We start from the raw sequence: 22143 nt of genomic DNA on the forward strand, positions 1-22143 counted from the left end.
ATATGCTATAGTTTATATAGGCATGATGTAGTTTGGTCACCTAGGTCAAAATGTCTGTCACTGTGAATAACTTGGTGAGTAAAGTGTGACCTGATTTCTAAAAAGCATGAAGTTAAAGATGACTATTTTTTATTTTAACTTCATCAGCCCACAGGACTTGTTTTCAAAATGCATCAGGATTGTTTACTTGCTTACTTCTGATGGTAAGTTTTGTGGTGAGGATGCAGAAAGTTTTTTTTTCTGATGACGTTTCTATGAAGATCATATTTGTGCAGATGGTGTTGCATAGCAGAACAGTGCACCACCACTCCAGAGTCTGCTCAATCATCTCTTCCAGACCTCAACTTGACCTCCATTGTTCTTGTTGCATGCCATTTCTTAATTGTGGAAAAACTGTGGAAATGCCAACCTGAAACGTTCTGCTTTCAAATGGCTAGGCAGCTGCTTAGAAGAGCCCACGACTGTCGATTGTTATGAGTTTTAGGGGTCAAAGTATTTCTAAAGCTTTGACATGTATACTACATTTATAACAGCCCTAACAAACTCATTTAAAGTCTGAGACGTAACAGGTCGCCAATTAGCAGGCTCCCTGTAGCTGGGTAACAGCTTCTGTCTGTGTAGCCATGAGGACCTGAAGGAAGCTCCTGTGCCACAGTATGGACAACTAAAAGAGACAGACAGAGGCATGCCTTTATAAATATAACTATATAATACACTGGTTAATAACTCTGGTTCTCAGTGTCATCATCAATTCAAAACATTATCTAGTCATACAATGAAGAGTGTGATGGGCCTAAGCAACTTTGAGAATTTCTAACTAAGACTAGACTAATAAAGGATTATCTTATCTTATCTTATCTTATCTTATCTTATCTTATCTTATCTTATAAAGGATTATCTTAACTTTGAGGAAAATCTCGCTCTGGTTGCCACTAGATATACTACATGGGCAAAGATATTGGGACACCTGCTCATTTGATGTTTCTTTAGAAATCAAAAGGAATTAAAATGAGTTTATCTTGGAGTAACTGTATCTATTGTACAGGAAAGACTTTCTGCTAGATTCTGGAGCAATGCTGTTAAGAGCGACAAGAGCGTTAGTGAGGTCAGGATGTTGGATAATCACCACCCCACCTTATCCTCAACTCTCCAGAAGTATTCCCATTCTCATCCCAAAAGTATTAGATGGAGCACCATCATTCCACAGAACACAATTCCACTGCTCCACTTCTCAATGCTGAGGGGCTTTATACACCTTTGGCCCATGCCTGCCATTATGCATGGTGCCAATGGGTTAATGTTTATCTGTTTAGCAAGTCATATTGTCATATTGTAGATGTAACCGAACGTATCTAATAGCTCAAACGTCTTGGAGTGAGAGTTTTCATGGTGTTCCTCTCCTTGTTTACTCCAAAGAATTGACACAAATCTTGCTTAAAATGTTGAATAAACTTCATGTCTATTTGAGAGCAGTTCATATTCTACATATAGACTCTTGCATGTAACTATATGCTTCTTTCAGTATAAACAGTGGCTTGTATCATAACCTTGGTAGCTTTCTCCAGCCTGCTTCTAAGCTGATCATTTCACCACAGAAGACCCTGAAGATGAAAATGAAAGCTGGGGCACGTCAGCACAAATACAAGTGATGAGAGCTGGCCTGCGTCACGTGTCTGGCCATATACACCACAACATGGTCAAGCAGACCTCCAAGCAGATGCCATTGCAGTCACAAACAGTGAATCTGCAAACAATGGGGATATTTAGGAATATATCAAGCCCTTACTGACCCTAAATTGAGCAGCTATTGGTTTGATCAACACTGCACTCTGCCTGCTTACCCTGGTCGAATCGATATTATGTAAATTGGATGAGTGAAATGGGTTGCTTTGAAACAGATGAAACAGCTGTGCAGAAGAGAATACAGATTGAGTTCAGGCAACTGAAGCATCTTTCATGGATAAGTAATTGAGATGTGAATGCTCAGGAGATGGCCTCTGAAGCTACAAAGCATCCATACATCTAAACGACTAAATGAGCATTTTCAAACAGCAACACCTGTGCAACTGTAAAATAGGCAGTGAAATAATCAAACTCATGAATGTAAAATCCTTTCCAGTGGTTAGAGGAACATGACCAGCCCACTGATCAAATGGGATCTCAACAATTCCAGTCAAATCTCACTGTTCTCAGACCTTGAAAGAGGAATGATAAGTATGCTACCCGCCTACTAATCGGTTATCAGTATAAGAGAGGATGTGAAAGCAACAAATGCACAAATAATGGACTGGCAGCCACCATCCATCATTAAAAGCCACTAAGATCAAAACAATCTGTGAAACAGTGAGTCTATCTAAAGGCCCATAACAGTGGGCCCATGCTTTAAATGAAAGATCGCATGAGAGAGCTGGAATTCCTGGAACTGTGTCAAATGCAGACACAGACAATTAGATATGATCACATTCACACAACGGCAAAATGCAGTGATGCTGTTCTGAGGACCTGAAGTGAAGTTAGACAACTGAAAGATGGAGCAGGCCATGACAATATTGTAGTTAGATATTGCGTCCATCAAGGGGATCAAGTAGTATCCTGTATAGATACCCATTGTTACACATCATTGTGGGAAAACAGATATCATCCCATTTATGTTTCTACTTGAGTTAAACTACAAAGTTGTGGGCTCTCAGGTGGTGTAACAGTTTAAGCGTACCATAGGTAAGCAATGCTTTTATCAAGTGAGAAACGTCACTACTTACAGCAGTTTTCTCAAGGGTGGATGAAAGTAAGCCATTTAGACTAAGATTTCAGACTGAAGTGTTAAGTAGGTCAGAACACAGTCATCACCAGTGGCCAATGGAGTTTTTCTTATTGACATGCCCTCAACTCGGAAAGTCAGGGCTCAATGAAAAATCTGTGGCATTGTGGTAGCCTTCATTTGCGCTCATTATATGATGGGACAGTCATGTATTTAGGGGTGGCGGTTAGTGCAAAGGTGAGATGTGATTGGTTTGCTTCAATTTGAGAGTACAGTTCAGAGTAACAAGTAACGACAAGCTGTAGAAAGTAGTAGAGTAAAGATTAAGCATCTCAAAAAAAAGGGAAATACTACTGCCCACCGCTAGTGTAAATCATGATTTTGAAATCCAGAGACATTGTCTGATACGCCATTTGACAGCTTTCCCTACACCGGCACATTCCTTATTGACATGTTCACAGTATCTACAGCACCATGCCTGTTCCTGCCAAGTGTTATTTGTCAGCAGATGCTTAGAAAATGAATCATTACTCAATGAATATGTATGAATTCACATCAAATTACATGTAGTCATTCCTACAGAGAGATGCATGAGATCAGCATCATTAGCAGAGACTATAGCTGGGAGAAGATCCCACACAGCAGCCGTACACTGTGTTTACTTACCAAGTGTAGCTTCTGGCCTGCTTTCAGGCAAGGATTCCAAAGCTGATTCGTGACAATATGCATTATGAGAAGCTCAGTATAAGTAACAATGACTGGAACAGAATGGAGATGGAAAACAGGACAGATTATATGTAGATGAAAAGTGACGCAGAGGGCTGGATGCACCAAGCCTTTTGAGCCTGTTTAGGGCGCAAAAAAAAAATCCATTCTCAGGAGCTTATGCACTTAAAGATAAAAATTCTTCAATTGGTTCTTTGAGCAATGTCATAGAAGAATTACTTCTGAGTCCATAAGGCCCCATGTTACAGAGATATATTAGTGTGAGGTACCTTTAAATTCAGAAAAAAACATTTATATCATCTATAAAAAGAGGTTCTTTTATGGCATTGAAGCACCTTTATTTTTAAGAATGCATTTATTTTTAAGAGCCCCTCAATGCTTTGAGGGAAGGCCGTGCAAAGCATTGAAGGACTGTGTAGAAAGTGAGTGGGTTGAAGAACAGTTAGTCATGTTCCACTCAGTTTAAATGGAGCAACTCACATTGGCCAGTTTTAAGTTCAACACTTAAACTTTTCACTTTACACCTCAACTGTTGACTGTTCATCTAAAGCAGCATTTCTTGTTCCTGTGCTCCCCCTACATTTAAGAAGTGTAATGTGCAATTTATACTGTGTCTTAAGGACTAAAAGACAAGCTTACTTGCATTTCTGAATTTGTGAGAGCTACAGAACCGGCACTGAAAGTGAAAGAATCATAGTAATATGTAATAGTAAATAGATTTTACACAAATATGACAGTGACAGTGATAGTTCTCACAAGCATTATCCAGCCCACCTCAACAGAATTATATGGCGCAGTTAGCAGCATTACTGTAAGTTACATAATGCTACATACTGTTGCTTTAACTGCCATCATTACACTGGCAACCACACCAAAATACCCTCAAACAAACCAGCAGACCTTGTTTCTTCGGCAACAGTGTAGTGCAGTTTGGAAAGCTGGTGTTGTTATACAACATAGTAAAAGTCTAGTACCCTGTAAATGCTGCGCCAGTTAAGCGTGATTAGCTGCACCTTTAGTAATTTAGACATCCACCGCAGTCGCATCTAGGTAAGTTGTATGCTACGCTTGAGCCAGAAAGAAAGAGAGGGAGTTTGTGGGAAAGGGAGACAGTAAGAAGGAAAAAATGAATTAATTACAACCAACGTGATGCGGTGTTTGCTCAGTTTAGGTTGTGTCAAGCCATCTATCTTCCTGATTGTGCTGCTGTCTTCCAAACAGCATCCTCCCCAAACCTCCTTCATTACCTGTTTCAAGTACGCGGGATGCTATTTGATGACTCCCCCATGGGAAAATGTTCCGTCCTAATGAAATCTAGTCCCGCTGCTCAGCCAATGACACCTCCATCCGATTAAATCTGCTCTGTGAAAGGTGCTATATGGTTTCACCCCGAGCAGGGCTGAAACGCAAATCCTTCAGCCTGCAGCAACACAATGGAAATGGAGCTGGTACTTCAGTGCTTATCCCCAGTGTTGAAGACGAACGAGAGGTGGGGAGAGCATCTTGAGTTGGAGTTGAAATAGCAAAGACAAGTGTATGACTGGCCTTTTCTTGATTGACTGTTGACTGATTGATTGTTTCACTGTGGCAAATTGTCACAGTTTACCAGTGGCCTTTATGCTAATACTGGTTGGCTTAGTCCAGAGGTTCCCGCTAAGGCATTGTTCGCCTTTTGATGTACCAAATATTTTGTGATGTGAGACATAAACTCATCAAGCCTTCATGGTTGCTTTACTTAATATACTGTAGACTGTTCTTTCACTCAACAAGTGCAATGGCATGATTATAGGTACCCTAGAATGGAAAACTGTATTTAGCTTGGCAATGACAAGACTTTGGTACATGGAAATGACATACTATGAATCTCTCAAACATTGTTGACCCCCGTTTTTTTTTTAAGATCTGTAAAAAGGGGCAATTCCCAAACCCCCCCAAACTGTTCAATAACAGTCCTAACTAATTATACTGTATGCCAATGCTAAACATGACAGAGGACCCAGAGAGGACAGCAATAAACATGCGATGCAAATAATTACAATTAATATTTCTTGTTACAGGTCTAAAAACTATACTAGCCTAGTCTAGGCTAGGCTATGCTATGCAACGGTGGGCCACCATGGTGATGTAAAGCAGCAAAAAAATGTCTTTCATTTTAAGGGCGCAAAATAACAGGGTTGTAAAAATGCATATTTTTACATTTTTGCCTCGGCCAAAAGCCACAAAATCAAAACAAAACCAAAGTCTCTGGTGTGTTAACCAGGAAGCAACCTGCCAATAGAGACAAATGGATTCTTTGCATGGTTCCAGTGGCAGGCAGCTCATGGTAAGCAGAAAAACTGTCTCTAGTGGCCTTTTACACACACATTCACGTCAAAGCAAGGTCAAGCCCTCCCTCTGTCGTCATGCCCGATACACTCAATGCACTTCTTGCACGAGGCCAAGCCTTTTTGCGTGTGCCTGTGTGAAAGGCCACATTGCTAACATAAGAGTGCTTTGGAAGCAGCAGTGGAATGACTATTCCTTCTGCTCTACAACACAATCTACTGAGCTCTGGTCTTACAGAAAAACAAAAAATACACACTGATATGGCTTCTTTGCGACCCACTTATTCCCACACTGGGACTTACCAGTGGATTTACCAGAGGCCCAAGTGCTAAAAAAGAGAGCAACTTGCCGAAAGTCCTTTGTTTTATTTCATGATGAATAGATGAGGATGTTCGGAAAATGAACTGACAGCCCAGTGGTGTAGTTCAGTCAGAGCCAGCAAGTATAGGCTACTCTACACACAACAGTCAACACAAATGTCTACATACTGGACTACCTAATTGTCCACGATTAGCAAGATCGACCAAGCTAGCATTTACATAATTGCTTGATTCATTTATGTTAATTATCCAGAATCTCTCTTTTTTTTATTGGTTAGAAATCTATTACAATTTCTTTTTAATGTAGAAGCATTTACCAGTAATTTGTTGTCAAGCCTTAAGACAAGCATTTGCAGAAATACTTGAGTTTTATTTCAACAACTGATCTGTTTCAATGTTCATTTCTTAGGACTAAATACACACTTTGGAAGACTAAACTGATACTGGGTAAGTCCTCCTTTCGCTCTCCAACCAGCTGTTCCATAAGAATCCATAAGATTTTGGGAAAAATTCTGGTTCATGTTGACATCACACAGTTCCTGCAGATTCTTCAGGAGAACTTGCATGCTGCAGATCTCCTGTTTTACCACATTTCAAAGGTTTTTAATTGAATTCAGATTTTGGTGACTGGGAGGCCACTGAAGAACTCGGAACCCATTGACATGTTCATGAAAGCAGTGTAAGGGGTTTTCCTCATTTTTGATTCACCTATTCTTGGACCCTAGTCTATCCCCCAAATACATCTACTCTGCACTTGTATCCTATCTTACTTCCCCATTGTTTGCAATTTGCTAGAAGCTATATTGGTTGGCCAACTGTATTGGGGCCTACAAATATTTTGCCAATGATCAACCATGTGTGTTTTTGGTTGTGGCAACTCCCAACTCCAAGGCAAAGCTTTAGAAAGAAAAACCATAAGAGCAAAACTGTGTAACTAGGTAACTTCACCCCCAGTGCTACAATATGTATATATATAAAACTGACCACTGAGAACAGATGGTCATATTACACAGCCTTAAAATCATTGTAGTCAATGAATCGCTATGTAAAAGTACAGTACTGAGTATAAAATTAAAATCTAATATACATCCATACTCATATACAACTATTTGTCCAACATTAACTATTATTGGAATTCTTAGACCCTTAAAATAATGTACAAGACACTCATGTTTTCATAACTATCTGGCCCGAATACTACCACTACTAGTACTATATATTACTATAGCAGCATTGTGCTGTGGCGAGGAGCAAGGTCGACACATGGAGCCGGCAGGCTGCTGAAACACTGGCACGTCTTTGCCTGAGCACCTCCCGCTCTTACAGCCCGCAGAGCCACAAATCTGTTAGCTCGCTGTGGCTAGTGAGAATGCATCACGAGGCAGCATGGTTTCCCTCAGAAAAGGCTACAGCTTGTTCCATGATGATCGCTGGCTAAGAGGATCAGAGTTGTACATGAAAAGGGAATGGCTGTAGTGGTATTGAGAAACACACTGATGCCTCTTATGAGTAAACTCACAATGTGTTTAATGTAACTATGCCTGTTGGAGCAAAAATTTATTGATTTATCAGCAAACATTTCATCATCAGCAACCATGCCCGGAATCAAATTACCTTAATACAAACAAATAATGTAGAATTAGGAGAGTAGAAGTCATATTTCATACCCACTCTATTTGGGATGGTTGGCAAACTGGATTTGATGGCTGGGCAAGCACAGGACACTAGACCTTTGCCAATCTTCGACAGGCATGTGTGTTTACTGCCACGTTGGAGGTACTGTTGCAGTGGTCGGTGCAGTTAACACAGTAGCACGAACTAGCTTAGTTTTGTAATATTTGGGGGCCTTGAAAGCAATAAAACTAGAGAGGCAGAAGCAAAGTGAGAGAATACCATATTAAGACAAGCTTAACAAGGATGTCAGGAACTCTCATTTGGATAAACTGTGATCTGTTAACAACACTGATCCAAATGACACAACTGCAAACGGTTTTCCAGTCTTAACAAGAACGGGATTAACCCATTTCTGCTGCCGTTCCTGGGTGTGTGTAATTAGCGTGGCTAATCCAAAACAATCCATTCACTGAACAGCCATAGACCTAAAACCGCAGACAGGTGAAGGGAATAGCATGAATTATCTGGTTCCAATGGCACCTGTCAAGGGGTGGAAGTCAGTTCTTGAAGTTGTGTGTTGGAAGCAGGGAAAATGGGCAAGCGTAAGAACCTAAAAAGAAGCTGTAATGGCTAGACGACTGGTTTAAAACATTTCCAAAACATCAGGCAGTGTATCGAGGAGTGTTCCTGGTATGCAGTGGTTAGTACGTACCAAAACTGGACCAAGAAAGGAGAACCGGTGAACTGGCACCCATGGCTCATTGATGCGCTTCATGGAGGCCCCACCTCCCAATTTATAGGACTAAGCAATCTGCTGCTTGGTGTCAGATATTACAGGATCCCTTAGGTGTTGTGGAATCCATGCCTCAATGGGACAGGAGGACCTACACATTGTTAGGCAGGTGCATTTAATGCTATATCCTACTAGACATGCCCTCACAAAAATGCTATTGCTAATCTAGGTTTTACTGTCTGTCTAATGATGGTTAAGATTTGACTAATGGCAGTGCGGCCTCTATCCATGGCTGTAAAATTGCGTTCCTCAACAGGCCTCCTTATTTCAAGGCTCATTTAATTCTGTATCTCGGATATTAAAAATCTTTTTTTATTTTTTATTTTTTTATTTTATTTTTTTTTACTTGATTTGCTTTGTTTTACCACCCAAGTCGGGGGGCGATTCATTTAAAATAATGTTGGAATCCTAGAAATGCTGCGAGTAAGACTGATATTCAAACTAATATTCATTCAGTAGAGTCTTGTCTATTAGATTACTCAGTGCTTTTTTATTTTGTTGGCAGGCTGCCATTTCGCCAGAGTGGCTCTCGCATCTTTGCCTGAGGCGCTTCAGCTGTCAGCCCTGCGGTTTTCCTCAGACACCCTGCGCCCGTGATCAAAACAGAGAAAGAAAGAGCGCAAGAGAGGGAAGAAGCAAGGAAATAAAGAATTCGCTGAAACGAGGAGGGGGGCGAGTGACAGGCTTTTGTCAGTGAAGATGAGGAAGATAAAAACAACAACGATGGAAGTGTTGCCTGCTTTTCCGGCAGGGGTGCAGGGAAAGGCGTGTCAAGGCCATTCTGAATCAAAAATTCATATTTTTGCAGTGACAGTTTAGGCAGTGTTTAAATTACATTAAAGCCTGGGTACCTGCTGAAGACCTGAAGGATCCTGGCCAGATTACCAGGCACTGTGACCTCAAGTACCACGATTGTTTACTGGAAGAGTGTACCTTGGGGAAGCGTGGTTTGAAACTGAGTGCTTTGTATATTGCGAAATGCAAACACATGCTGCCGGATGCTCACAAAAATCTTTCAAAAAGTGGGTAAGGTAATTATTTTCACCATTGCCTACGTTTTACAATGTATTCCCCTAAGTACCACATTCTCTTCTGACTGTTTTTCCTTTAATGTGGTATATAGAAGCCACTGTCAATGATCACAACAAGGCATCTGGATGTAGCCTATTAAGTAAAGTGGCTGCAGAGGCAGGGGGGCTAATGTTATGCACCCACTCATGCTCAGCTGACTTGCTTTAAATACATCAATACTGAATTCTAGGAATTGTGATTTCAAGGGCTTATTTTCTTGGAGAGCAGTATGGCAGATACTGAAAAGGTTCTACTAGAGCTCTGTGGATTCTTTTTTAACATGGTAAGCATACCAAATATAATACACATATGAACTTAAATAGAAATAGAATTTCATAAAATCTGCTTTTATATATATGTTTATTGAAGTGTCCCAAGTATATCACTGCTGTCCAATGAAAACCATGTATCTCTATTTTCTCCAAGATTTGAATCCTGTAGCTGCTCTGTACACAGTGTAAATAATTATGGATGAAAAGACCAATAGAAATGCTCCAACTCATTTGAAATAAGCTATTTTTTCTCTTTTTCATGCCATTTTTCCCTTCACCATTTTGGAGAGACAAGTTTTCCGTTGGACAGCGACGATATACTGTGTGCATATACGTATAAATGTAACAAGTAAATTCAATTAAATTAAATCATATAGAAATTGAACACTTCTTAAACATAACGGTTACTTTAAGTCACTCAAAGTGACCTCAAAATAAACGTCATTTAGATTTATCTTTAGTATTAAGGGGAAGCCAAAATAACATCTGATCCTATTTAGATTTGCTTTGGATGTTTTCTAGATGCAGCAAACGTTTATGTCAGGGCATGCAATTTTAATACTGCATTGTTTTTTGTTGACCAGTGGACATGGAAATGGATTACAAATGGAAAGCCAATTTCTTAGCAAAAGGGCCATGTCTTCCCATCATAATTCAATCCATTCTCTTCCTCATGGTTTGGAGTTTGTGGTGCTGAAGTATGGGACGAGGTGCTCCAGTTTGAGAAAACAAAGAAAAGTTTGCAGTTTTGTTCTTTGTTTTGCTTGAGCAGTAGCTGGTAAGCTAGTTGGATACATGACGTACACTGTTCTAGGCTGTGGCACAAATCAGTGCTCATTTCCACTTGTTTTCACAGAGAGATGGAGATTTGTGCAAATTATGGCTACAAGCGGTGCAGCGCCCTGAATATGGTGTTGATTCGGATGCTGAAGTAATATTAAAAACCTTCACTGAGCATCTGCATTCATTTGTGGCAGCAGATTCCTTTGTGGCACCGGGGGCTCGTCTGAAACCAGGAATTGCATTCTGACTTCGAACACAGAATATTCCTGAATAACGTTATTCAATTATTTAGTGACAGACTTTTAGGTAACTTTCTAGCTTGGTCCAGCATATTTGCATGTTGAATTGGAATAACATGGCTCAGATTAATTACTTGCAAATGCCTAAAACTGATGAAAACCTGTATAGCACGAACTCTCATTCAATAGTTTACATAAAGAGTGACATAATATTTTTATGGAAAGATGACTGACTATTTATGAACAACGATTCCACAGCATTGATACTTCTGGGATAAGCTTGGGGGTTGGGGATGAGGTGGGGTGGGGTGGTGATTATCCAACATCCTGACTTCACTAACACTCTTATTGCTAAAGGCCATCAAATCCTCACAGCAATGTACCAAAACCCAGTGGAAAGTCTTTCCAGTCCAGTAGAAACAGTTACTCCAACAAAAACAGGATGAACCCTTTTTTTTAATACCCTTTGATTTCTGAAAAAATCTAAGAATGTGCAGATGTCTCAATACTTTTGCCCATATCGTGTAAATATGATTACTCCAGACACCAGCAGATTTGCAGCTGCTGAAGAACCAGTCAAGTAAAAGAAGCATGTGGGCTGACATGGTACTATTACAGGATTATACACAAATATGAAGTCAGTGTACCATAAAAATACATTCAAAGGCATTATTTAAAGGCAAAATTGCTACACAATGTTTTAAAGATGTCATAAACTGTCTAAACTGACATGCTTTAATTACAGTACCACCAGTGGGATTTGCCTTGGCTTGTCTCTGGATTGTAATGTTGGGTGTAGAGCATTCAGCATCCAACGTAACTCAACAATCTGCTTTAGTTACACTAGTTCATCTAAACTGCTTCCCCCAGCACACAGCACATCTCCACCACACTGCCAAAACACAGCAACACCGTTAATTAACGCAAGTTTGTCTGTTCCACCATTTCTGTCACGCAAAGCTGAGTATCTACATTTTTGAACATTTCTGGAGTTATTCTCTAGCTGCTTACTGGAATTTTCCATTCCACCTTAAATGGTGCAGAAGCTGACATGGGCACTAGAATGAGATAAGGCAAAATTTGCATTGTTTATATAGAACTCACTCTACACAGACCATCGCAGACCAACAGAACTCTGCGCAGACCACCCCAGACAGACGGAGCGAAAGGATTTAGCCCCTTGAACAGCCTATGGTGGGATTCTAATTCTAATTCTGATTCTGAACTCACTCTATGCAGACGGTTATTATAAACTTCTATTACCAAAGAATAGCCCGACCAGTTTCTACAGAAGCCCCTGTTGTTACTCAATAATACACCTTGGTGTGTAATAAGCCTTTCTGCATTATGGGGGTTAAACAAGAGTTTCATCAAAGCAAAAGCGTTGACTTCTGCAAATTTACGTTGACTTCTGCAGAAAATACATTTCTAATACTATACTTAAAAAATCTTAATATCAATAACTAAAAAAAAGAAAATAGCTTTTGTAAAAATCTTTTTTACAAATACAAGACCCAAGACTTTTATTGGTCCTGAGATGGCAGGTTACCAAGGTTAGTCATGTTTAACCTGAAACTACACAAAAACACACACATACACACACACACACACACACACTATGTCCTGGCAAAATTCCCACTCTGCAACCCCCCTCCAACACTGCAGCAGTCGGAGCATGGGCTAATTCTGACGGCCCTTGCCAGGGTCCTGGAGAGAACAGAGGAAGGGCTCTGACCTGCCACACTAACGGCTCCGCTCGCTCGCTGCCGTGCGACAGGCACACACTCAGGACCACAGTGTGAGACGAGCAGGTGACCACGCTGGCTATGATGGCATCCTTCATGGAGAACGGGAGCATGGTGTACACCACGAAGATGATGAACAAGAAGAAGGACACCTGGGGATGAAGAGAGAGGAGAGGTTTATGTGTTTGGACTGAAAGTTGTTGAAGCGACTGAATTGTAATGCATTATTAATTGCTCTAAAATAATAACCTGTCTGAGTAATGGACTCAACACCATTCATACTTAAACAACCAGAGCTGGATACTAAAACCCCATCATTCTCATTTCTTATGACTAATGCTATGCACTCTGTGCATGATGTGATCAATGCGTATCCATGAGCTCCTGCTGGTACACATGCTTACACATAAAAGGTGCTTTGAATGGTGAGTGATGCCATAGAAATACCACGATTGGTTCCAAAACCCTATTAAAGATTTGTCTCATAAAGACCCTTTAAACTGGTATGAAACCTGGGGGCCAGGGGTTACAATCTCAAGCCTTGCTGCTTTGTCATCAGCAGCCGGATTCTGAGAGAGCACAATTGGCCAGGCTCTCTTCTGGTGGGTACTCTCTTCCCTTCTTCTCTAAACTTTTAAAGTAATGTTGGCCAACACAGGCATCTGTTAGCTGGGGTGGTAGAGCTGGGGGCCAGACGTTTTCCTTAGAGCATATTGGTAAGTCATCTGATTTGCATGGTATTGTGGGAACTGTAGTGGGTTTGTAGGCATTTGTGAGTGTGAGTGTGGAAAGGAAACATGCTAAACATACTATTGTTGCTTAATTGACACACTACTGTACACTATTGTAACTACCTCAGGGGGGCGTTATATGGCACTAGATGGAACTAACTGTAACTTCCCCGGCTGTGTGTTCAAATGACATAAAATACGTTTTTACCGTGTCATACCGATCTCGTACCGAACAGTGAGGTTCAACCCAAAGCGTGACTTCTAGTCTGATTTAGAAAACATTGTTTATAACTCTAATTAGAGGTCCAAGCATCGAAGGTACAGGAACCCTATTGCTTTTGTTGGTTTTCTTCTTATTATTATTCTGTTTCTCCGATAAAAGATGCCCAGATCAAACCGTCAGTCGTACAGACACAAAACTTGGTCAACAGGTAGTAGTAGCTCTCGTTATCCAGGCACTCGTGCTCAGCCTGATTGCCTGAGGGTGGCGCTACAGTGAAGCATTATACTTCAAAGTATTGTTTTTTTTTTAAAAACTGAGCAATGTCCTTCAGTGTTTCCTGTTTAATTAACAACTTTCTAGCAATGGCCTGGACAAACTAAAATCGGGATATTATCGTCTCTATACTGTGTCAAAAGAAAAAAAAGGTATCATACCAAAAAAACAAACAAACAAAAAAAACACCTGTTTTTGGTCTCCATGTCAGCCTGTGCATCATCCGCACTTCCTAGCAAGTCATTCTGGGGGAGAGCGCAGTCAGAATGATGTAATTCCATGTAATTTAATGGCAACTTTAAAAATGTATTGACGCGTTCTGTAAGAACTTGAAGTTCTGTCACCTAGGTGCAATAACATCAAAGCATCATCTCTCTCTCACACGCGAGCTCACTCGCCCTCTCTCACCCTGGGCGTTCAGACCGGTCAACTATTTTGAAACCAACTGGATTCACAAAGAATATTCAATAATACCAACAGGTTACAGCATATGTTGTAAAAGGAGGAAAGAACACTGTTATTATATTACAAATATTTGAGAGAATATGAGGGTTGACTAAATATCTACATATCTACCCAAGTAATGATCAGTCCAGTCAGCTTTGCAGTTTTGCTGTGAGTTAAACATCTGCTCCAATAAACTTATGGGCAGTCCACCATAAACCACTTCATTCTATAAGAATAATGACAAGCGCACAGAAAGGATACTTACTGCTATCAACAACTACCCTGGATGGGTCCTAAATTCTGACTGTCAGTTAGACTGAATCTTAACTGTCAGAGAGGGTAATCTCCTGTGGATTGACTATTTGGCAGTCCATTAGCAGCCATAACAGCTTGCTTTGTGACCCATCCATCATGGCCTGTGATCTCACCAAGCGAAGAGCTCTAAGAAACTGAGGTTCTTGGGGGACTACTAGCTGCAACTGTTTGCTCAGAGGTGAGATTTTTAGTCCTTAATACACTTAAAAAGCAAACTGCTGTCAAAGGGACTACAAACAGTACACTGCTCGTTAGGTGTTAGAACAATACTGTTACCACAGAACGCTGCAAAAAAGCCATCCAACAAATCACAGCCTTACTTTGTGGTTGTTGTTGTTGTTGTATACAGTAAACATCCAGGCCATCCATCTCAGATGATTACACATTGAGTGTGAGTGCTTGATGATTCAAGGCATTCACCTCATCTTTAATTAATGTAAATAACTGTTAGTAAAACAATGTGGGATGCTAATTTTGAACTACGTCCTCATCACGTAACCCAGTTTACAGTATGGGCAAACAAAGGCTTGGCAACTTTCCGTGCAGAACACTGGAAGGATTCGTGCTTGAGCTAATCTGAGCTATTTTCTTTACACACACAAACGTGAGGCTTAATGAATCATGTTTACTCAATCTGACACTCTGAATATGGCCAAAGGAAGCTGCATTAAGGTGCATCCATTGCTAACACACATGTTCAAAAGCAAACACAGCTTGCGCAACCCATAGAATGGCTGCCCAAATGCCTAGCGTCAGTGAGGCACTGACTCCATCCAGAATCTTTGGTATGGGCTGGAGTGGTAATGAGTAATCACCTAACAACAGTACACGACTTCACTAATGTTCTCAAGGCTAAATGCAATCAAATCCTCACAGCAATGTTCTAACATATCATGAAAAGCCTTTTCAGAAGCGTGAGTGGGAACAAACTGCTCTTTATACTTGATACTTTTTATATGGGAAGAAACATTAGATGGGCAGGTGTCCGCAAACTTTGGGCCTTATTGTAAATCAAAGAAATGCCATCAGACTCTCGTTTCTACTGGGTCTAACCCAGTTACTAAGTAAACCCGATGTTACTATGGCATCATCTCTACTGACGTTATGTTTGATCTGATGCTGGCTGACTATGGCTTTGATAAATCACCTATTGTGGTACAATAAACTATGTAGCTGCAGCGCTGTCCGTCTAGAGCAGTGCCAACCCTGCCAGTGCCTACTGCATCTCTCCAGATGTCCAAACATGAACTGACTAGAACTTTGGCTACTATTTCACCACCTGGCAAATACTTGAAAGGTACTGCCACACCATAACCAGTGGAAAAACAAGTAAACCAGTGCCTGTATTTTTGTTGTACTACATTGCTCTGTTCAGGATCTACATGGGTGCCACCGCATCCCCACCCCTTTCCAAGTTTGCTAATGTAGCATCCTGCCCTGGTCCTGGATTGATATCGATATCTTTCTAGTTCAACAGTTTATTGACTTTAGAAATATATGAAATACTGGTCAGCTGCAGCTAATGATGCTTACCAGCAAACACAGGCAGTGACTGATAAACTCATGGGAGCTCATTACAAAGAACTAGCAGACAGTGAATACATTGGACTGTTCTCACAGCAGCAAATCGTTATGAGCCAAATTATGAAGTCCTTATAGGGGTTTTTACTTTCACTATCGCAACGATAAATCTCATAGTGGGCAGCACCACATATCAGTGTAAAATGCTAACACTATCATGCCCCTCAAAACATTCCTATTCCTGAAAATAAAAAAAATAAAAAATCAATATACACCACATAGATGATGCACACATACAGCTTGTCTAGTCCCTGTAGAGTAGTACTGCAAATAGAATAGAAATATCTCTGAAGCAGATAAACATAAACTATTATCACCATGCCTAATGCCAGGTGTGGGCTAGAGAGGTAAAAAGCCCCCCAGTATTGGCGGGGGAGAAGAGGAAGCAGGAAGCTGTGAAGCAGCAGAATGGTTGCACAGCTAAAATGGACTTCACCTCTAGGCAGTAGGTAGACGGTCACTAAGTGGTTGCTATGTTATTCCAGGTGGTCTCAAGGGTGTGGCTAGCTGGTTGCTATGGTGTTGCTTAGTAGATGCTGTGGTGTCCCTGATAAATCAACGGTTTTGTTAGGTGGCTGCTATGGTGTTGCTACACTGTTGCTAAGTGCATGCTGTGGTATCCCAGGACAGTGCTTTGCAGTGCACAACAATATTACAATAAAACTCTCTGCAGTGTTTCAGTACATCACTTCTGCTTGCCTGAAATAAACACTTGTACATTTTAGACAATACGAGAGCACCCTTATCCTGCTGATGGTAAAGAGAATCACAGATTTGAAAAGCAGGAAGCTGGTGGCAATTTCACACAAACAGAAGCAGAACATACTTAAACTTTCCTTTTACTGATGTGGTATGAAAAATGTATGCTCAGTGATTAAATTTACAATTTTAGGAAAAGTCAGGATTTTTTTATAGATGCTGCGGTCAGATGACTGGTGCTCTGTGCTTCTAGGTATAATAAAGTCAAACAGGTGCGGGGCTTCTAGTGAAAAGTCACAGCAGTCGCACACTGGTGCTTGCCGCTTCTTAATGTAAAGGTTCTTCATCAATGTAAAAACAAGGTTCTTTATGGTTCTTTCTTGAATCCTTAAATCTGCAGAGGACCAGGACTACCCGTTGCCTTTATGTTGACGTAACAGCAGCTTCAGTGTTTGCATATTCAAAACTTGAGAAAGACTAATGCAGGACCTGTCCATATTACACCCTCAAAAGGGCAGGACACTGCTTCATGGTCTACTACTGAAAACTGTAGGGTGATGTGCAACATATTGGCTTGTTTATCTTTTTAGTTATTCTTAGACACAATTTTTTATTGTCTTAGTACTTCACCACTTTCTTCTCTACACAGGTATGAACATCCACATGCCAAGAAGCACCAGCTGAGATGAACTTCTCATCTTTGAATCGTACCTGGTTCATGGATATGGTCTACTACAATTGGTGCAAAGATTATCCCACAGCTCCGTTAATCTGGTCAGGATTCTCTGCAGTCTGTTACCTCATGGGTTTTCCTGCCAGCCTGATGGCACTTTGTGAGCTTCTTCAGAGACAAAGACTCAAAGTCTTCAATAACATCTTCATGATCAGTCTTTCTGTCATCGACCTGGCGTTCACAGTTTTCATCCCATTCAGTGCATGCAATTACATGATATGGCACAATTGTCAATTTGAGTGGGTTTCTAACTTTGTTTACAGCTTAATAATAATAGGTAGACCTCTCTTTATGGCTTGTGTTTGCGGAGACTGTCATATTGCTGTGATTCACCCAATAACATACATGACCAGCAAGAAACTCTTTGTAATTAAAAGCACCATTTCTATGACCCTGTGGATCTTTATAGTGTGTTTTAGCTCACTTATATCTTCCTTAACGTGGATGATTACATCTCCTGTTTCCTCCATTCCTTTGTTCATAGCTCTACCAGCTATTTTTTATTATGAAATCGCAGTGCTTCGAGCTCTGAGAAAACCAGTTCCATGTGGAAACGGCAGCATCCATCCACAGAAGAAGCAAGCTATTCGTACCATCTTCAACAGCTTCATCATGACATTCATTGCCTACCTGCCACCAGCATTTTTTTTCTCTATTGGAAATTTGATGTTGACAGAAATAGAGCGTGCCTGTACTTCAGTTATCTATGGAGTTTGTTTCTCCATGGCTGGAAGTGTTATTATGCCTATTTTATATCTCAATGGTGTGGGTAAGCTAAACACTTTCAAGAAATGGTGGAAGCATTGAAACAGATTTAAAACTTAAAAACGTACTGTTTAACAGTTTTTAAGAGCAGTGGTAGTTAATTTCCAGTCTTTACACAGTTTTTCCCAATCTGTGTGAACACTGAATTTTTATTATGCTTTAAAATAAAAAAATCTTTATAATCTTTAAGATATTTATAACTTGCAGCGGACTTGTAAAATGAGAAAACTCATATACAGAACCATTCAAGGTAGACACAAGCCTGGCCGTTTAGTCAAGCGATGATCGCTGTACTGGAACACTGTATTACACGTGTGCTGAATTTGATTAGCAAAATAAAGTGGTCGGACCCTGATTACTGCTGCTGGCAGTTAATCATCGTCATTCTTTTATGTTCTCAGCACAGAAAGCAGCTGCATTTAATTAGTAGATCAATTAAATCCCTGATCTCTACAGACACAGATACTCAGCAAACTTTGCTTATGTCTTTTATTCACCATTGTCATTTAAATGATATTTTCCCCCATTTTTTCACTTTCACACACATCACACAACATACTGTTGATATTACCTGATTGGTTGTTTCACTATTACATAGTTTAGGCAACTCTATAGTGATGCACAGATAGGGGGATTGGGGTTGGGTGATGATATTTCTAATGTACATGCTGCTGATGCCAACACAAACCTTTATGAAATGTACATCCACCTGGATCATCATTACACCAAAACTGAAGAGTACAATTAACCAAAGGCAGACGTTTAGCATTGTAGCCAAGGCCTAAATGTTCTGCTCTTCTGAAGTGCAATAAATACATTAATAAACACTACATATTTAATTGTGTATCCCTGTTAATGTATGCAATGTATTTTCTTTATATCCTGAAAAAGAATGCATTTAAAATATACACCACTTAGCTACAGCATTAACACCACCTGGCGACAATTGATTAGGACCCCTTTGTGTCACCAATACAGCCCTAACTCCTCAAGGCATGGACTCCACAAGACATCCGAAGGTACCCTGTAGTACCTGGTACCAAGTTGTAAAAGTAAAAGGTGGAGCATCTTTTACTTTTACTTCACCGGAGTGAGAGCTGAGATATACAACAAGAGCACTGAAAGTGAAAGAAGCCTGTGGATTGAGGCTGCAGAGTAACACTACAGGACTTTACACAAATATGACTCAGGTTATGCAGTGTTATGCTGTTCTTGTAAGTGTTGTCCTGCCCGCTTCACCAGAGTTACATAGTGCTGAGCCCGGAGTGGCAAAGATAGATACGCTATTCTCCCTTTTACAAGCCAATAGAGAATCACAATTTCACAGAATCATGACTTTAGCTGTTATTACAAGGCGAAAAGGGTTGCAAAAGGGTTGCAAGTTGCAAGGTGGGACCTCCACTGATCGCATCAATAAGCTTTGGATGCCAATGATCCTGTCGCCAGTTCACTGATAGTTCTTGAGGTATTGTTGGTGGGTACTTATCACTGCAAACAGGAAACACCCAAGACTTTCCTTTTTGGAGGTCATCTAATAATCACAACTTGCCCCCTTGTCAAATTCGCTCAGATCCTTATGACAAAGTAGATTCAGAAGTGGATACCTCTTACTATTCCCCACAATTCCCATGTCTCTTGTCCCAGCTTTCATATCAAAGTCATTTTGTAGGTCAATTATTTCTATGTCAACCCATTTTGACAATCCAAAGACCTGCTTAAATTTTGCTAACAATTTCAGTGGCTAGAAAATGGCTTGGCATGAATATAATATGATAACGACAGAAGTCGAAATTAATCAGTCCAAATTAATTTTCTAGAAACAAATACATAGATGCATCATAAACATTGCAAAACTTGCCAGTAATCCTTATTAGGAATGGCCAAAATCTGTTTCTTCTCAACACTATTTCCTCCTAACGTTACGGTAAATCTGCAGGGGCAGTTTATGAATGTAGGTCATTAGCTCCACTTCTTCTTGCCAGAGTTGCAGCTCCAGGTGACATATTACATATGGCCATATGGTTTCTCATCTTTGTTTTTTTTTAAGCTTTCGAATAAAAAAATTGGCAGCCGCCAATATTGCCTCTTTGGAAAACTCTTCATCTTCAAATGTTTTTTTTTGTGCTTTCTTAGCAGGTAGCTAACATGAAAAGAAGCCTCAGTATCGGCATTTCTCTTTTCACTTTGCCCCCAGAAAAAACTTTCATCTCTTTGACTTCTTTTCTTCAATTCTTCAACTGAACTTTTCTGTGGAAATGTTTCCTTAAACTTTGGATGTTTTGCTTAGTGATGTTGTTCCAAGTTACCTTTAAGCAAGGCTACATTCTGCTGATGTAGGAGGCAAAGAGTTTTTGTCCTTTACTGTTGTGAAGAAAACTTTACATCCCTCCATGTGAACATTTCTGCATATTTGCTATTCTCTTATTACAATGGACTGTTTTAAGGGGTTAAGTTGCCTATGACTTTGTGGAAGATGCCATGTCAAATTTGTGGCTGATCAAAAAAAAGAAAAAGTATGAGTATGAGTATATTCTCACATTCTCAATGATAAAGATTATGATATTGTAGTTCAATATATCGAGCATTTTGGTTAACTAAGAAAGTTCTCAGCCAAGGACAGCTCTAATTTAAGCCCTATGAAGCTGTAGAACAGTATGGCTTTTTTATATTTCACCCCAGATAAATATATATTTGGCCCCTTTTCAGCAGTACTTTCAAAATAAAAAAATTACACTATAGACATGAAATTGCAAACCCAAGAGCAGATAGACTGAAGATTGCAGTCCGTTTTAACGTCCTATAATTAAACACAAACAATTTTAGCCAAAAATCATCACTTATTTGTTGATCATTAAAATTTTTTTTTTTAAAAATCACAATCAACAACTCGATCATTGTTAGCCATCACACTTTTGCATTCTCTTGGGAGAGTAAGCCAACACCAGTCATCATCACAGTTGTGTTATGTGTCATGGATCATGCTGACATTGAGAAAAAAGCTGATGAACCTTCACCCACATTGTAATGTACATTAAGAACCTTCATGTTCTAGTTCAATGTGAGAGCTTCCTCCAGCTAGCAACACCCCTACTATTAATTCTGAACAAGCCAGGAACAGGCCATGGCTGATTCAATCCATTAATGACTCAGATGTTTTGCTGGCCAGTAATGAATAATGCTGCAATTGTTGTTTTAATATCAGTTTTAGCTTTAGGTTTTGCATACTCCAAATGCATAAACAGGAGGTGCTAAATCTCTGACATTACAAAACATCATTCAGCTGAAACAGTGACGGAGGATATACTGCCATAAACTCATAGCCATAGATTGTTATTCTGAACATGGTAAGTCAAAATGAAGTACATGCAATGAGTCATAAAAATGTATAGGGATGCACAATGATAACAGAATCATACAGGTATTCATAGTCAACTGCCTGAAAGAATCAGCATGGTCTTAATGTTTAGATTTGACTTTCAGTGATTTTCTTTTCATTTCACTGCATGTGTAACCCCTTTTTACCCATTTGTAAAACATTAGGGGCACAGTTTTCTACAATGGTAATCCAGATGGGTTGTATATAGTACTGACAAAGGGTACAAAAAGGGTTACGCCTTTGTTACGGGTAAAAAAACTTACAAAACCTGCCATTGTACGTTTTTTGACCTGTAACAAAGGTGTAACCCTTTTTGTACTATATAGAACTTTATGTACATATTTTTTTCAAAGA

General features: G+C 40.0%; 2 protein-coding genes across 3 annotated transcripts in view; one reads left to right on the plus strand and one right to left on the minus strand.

Annotated features, from left to right (window-relative positions):
* adcy2a (adenylate cyclase 2a) overlaps nucleotides 1–22143 on the minus strand; it is a 131577-nt gene that overhangs the window by 57525 nt on the left and 51909 nt on the right. For both annotated transcript variants that reach the window (XM_072680215.1, XM_072680216.1), the window contains exon 3: nucleotides 12637–12798. In XM_072680215.1, the coding sequence (XP_072536316.1) occupies nucleotides 12637–12798 (162 nt within the window). The remainder of the gene's footprint in view (nucleotides 1–12636; nucleotides 12799–22143) is intronic.
* On the plus strand, nucleotides 17601–18455 carry LOC140555795 (uncharacterized). The gene has a single exon (XM_072679111.1). It carries the CDS (start codon nucleotides 17601–17603, stop codon nucleotides 18453–18455), a length of 855 nt encoding a protein of 284 aa, XP_072535212.1.

The sequence above is a fragment of the Salminus brasiliensis genome, chromosome 5 (assembly GCF_030463535.1).
Source record: "Salminus brasiliensis chromosome 5, fSalBra1.hap2, whole genome shotgun sequence".
Taxonomy (NCBI): domain Eukaryota; kingdom Metazoa; phylum Chordata; class Actinopteri; order Characiformes; family Bryconidae; genus Salminus; species Salminus brasiliensis.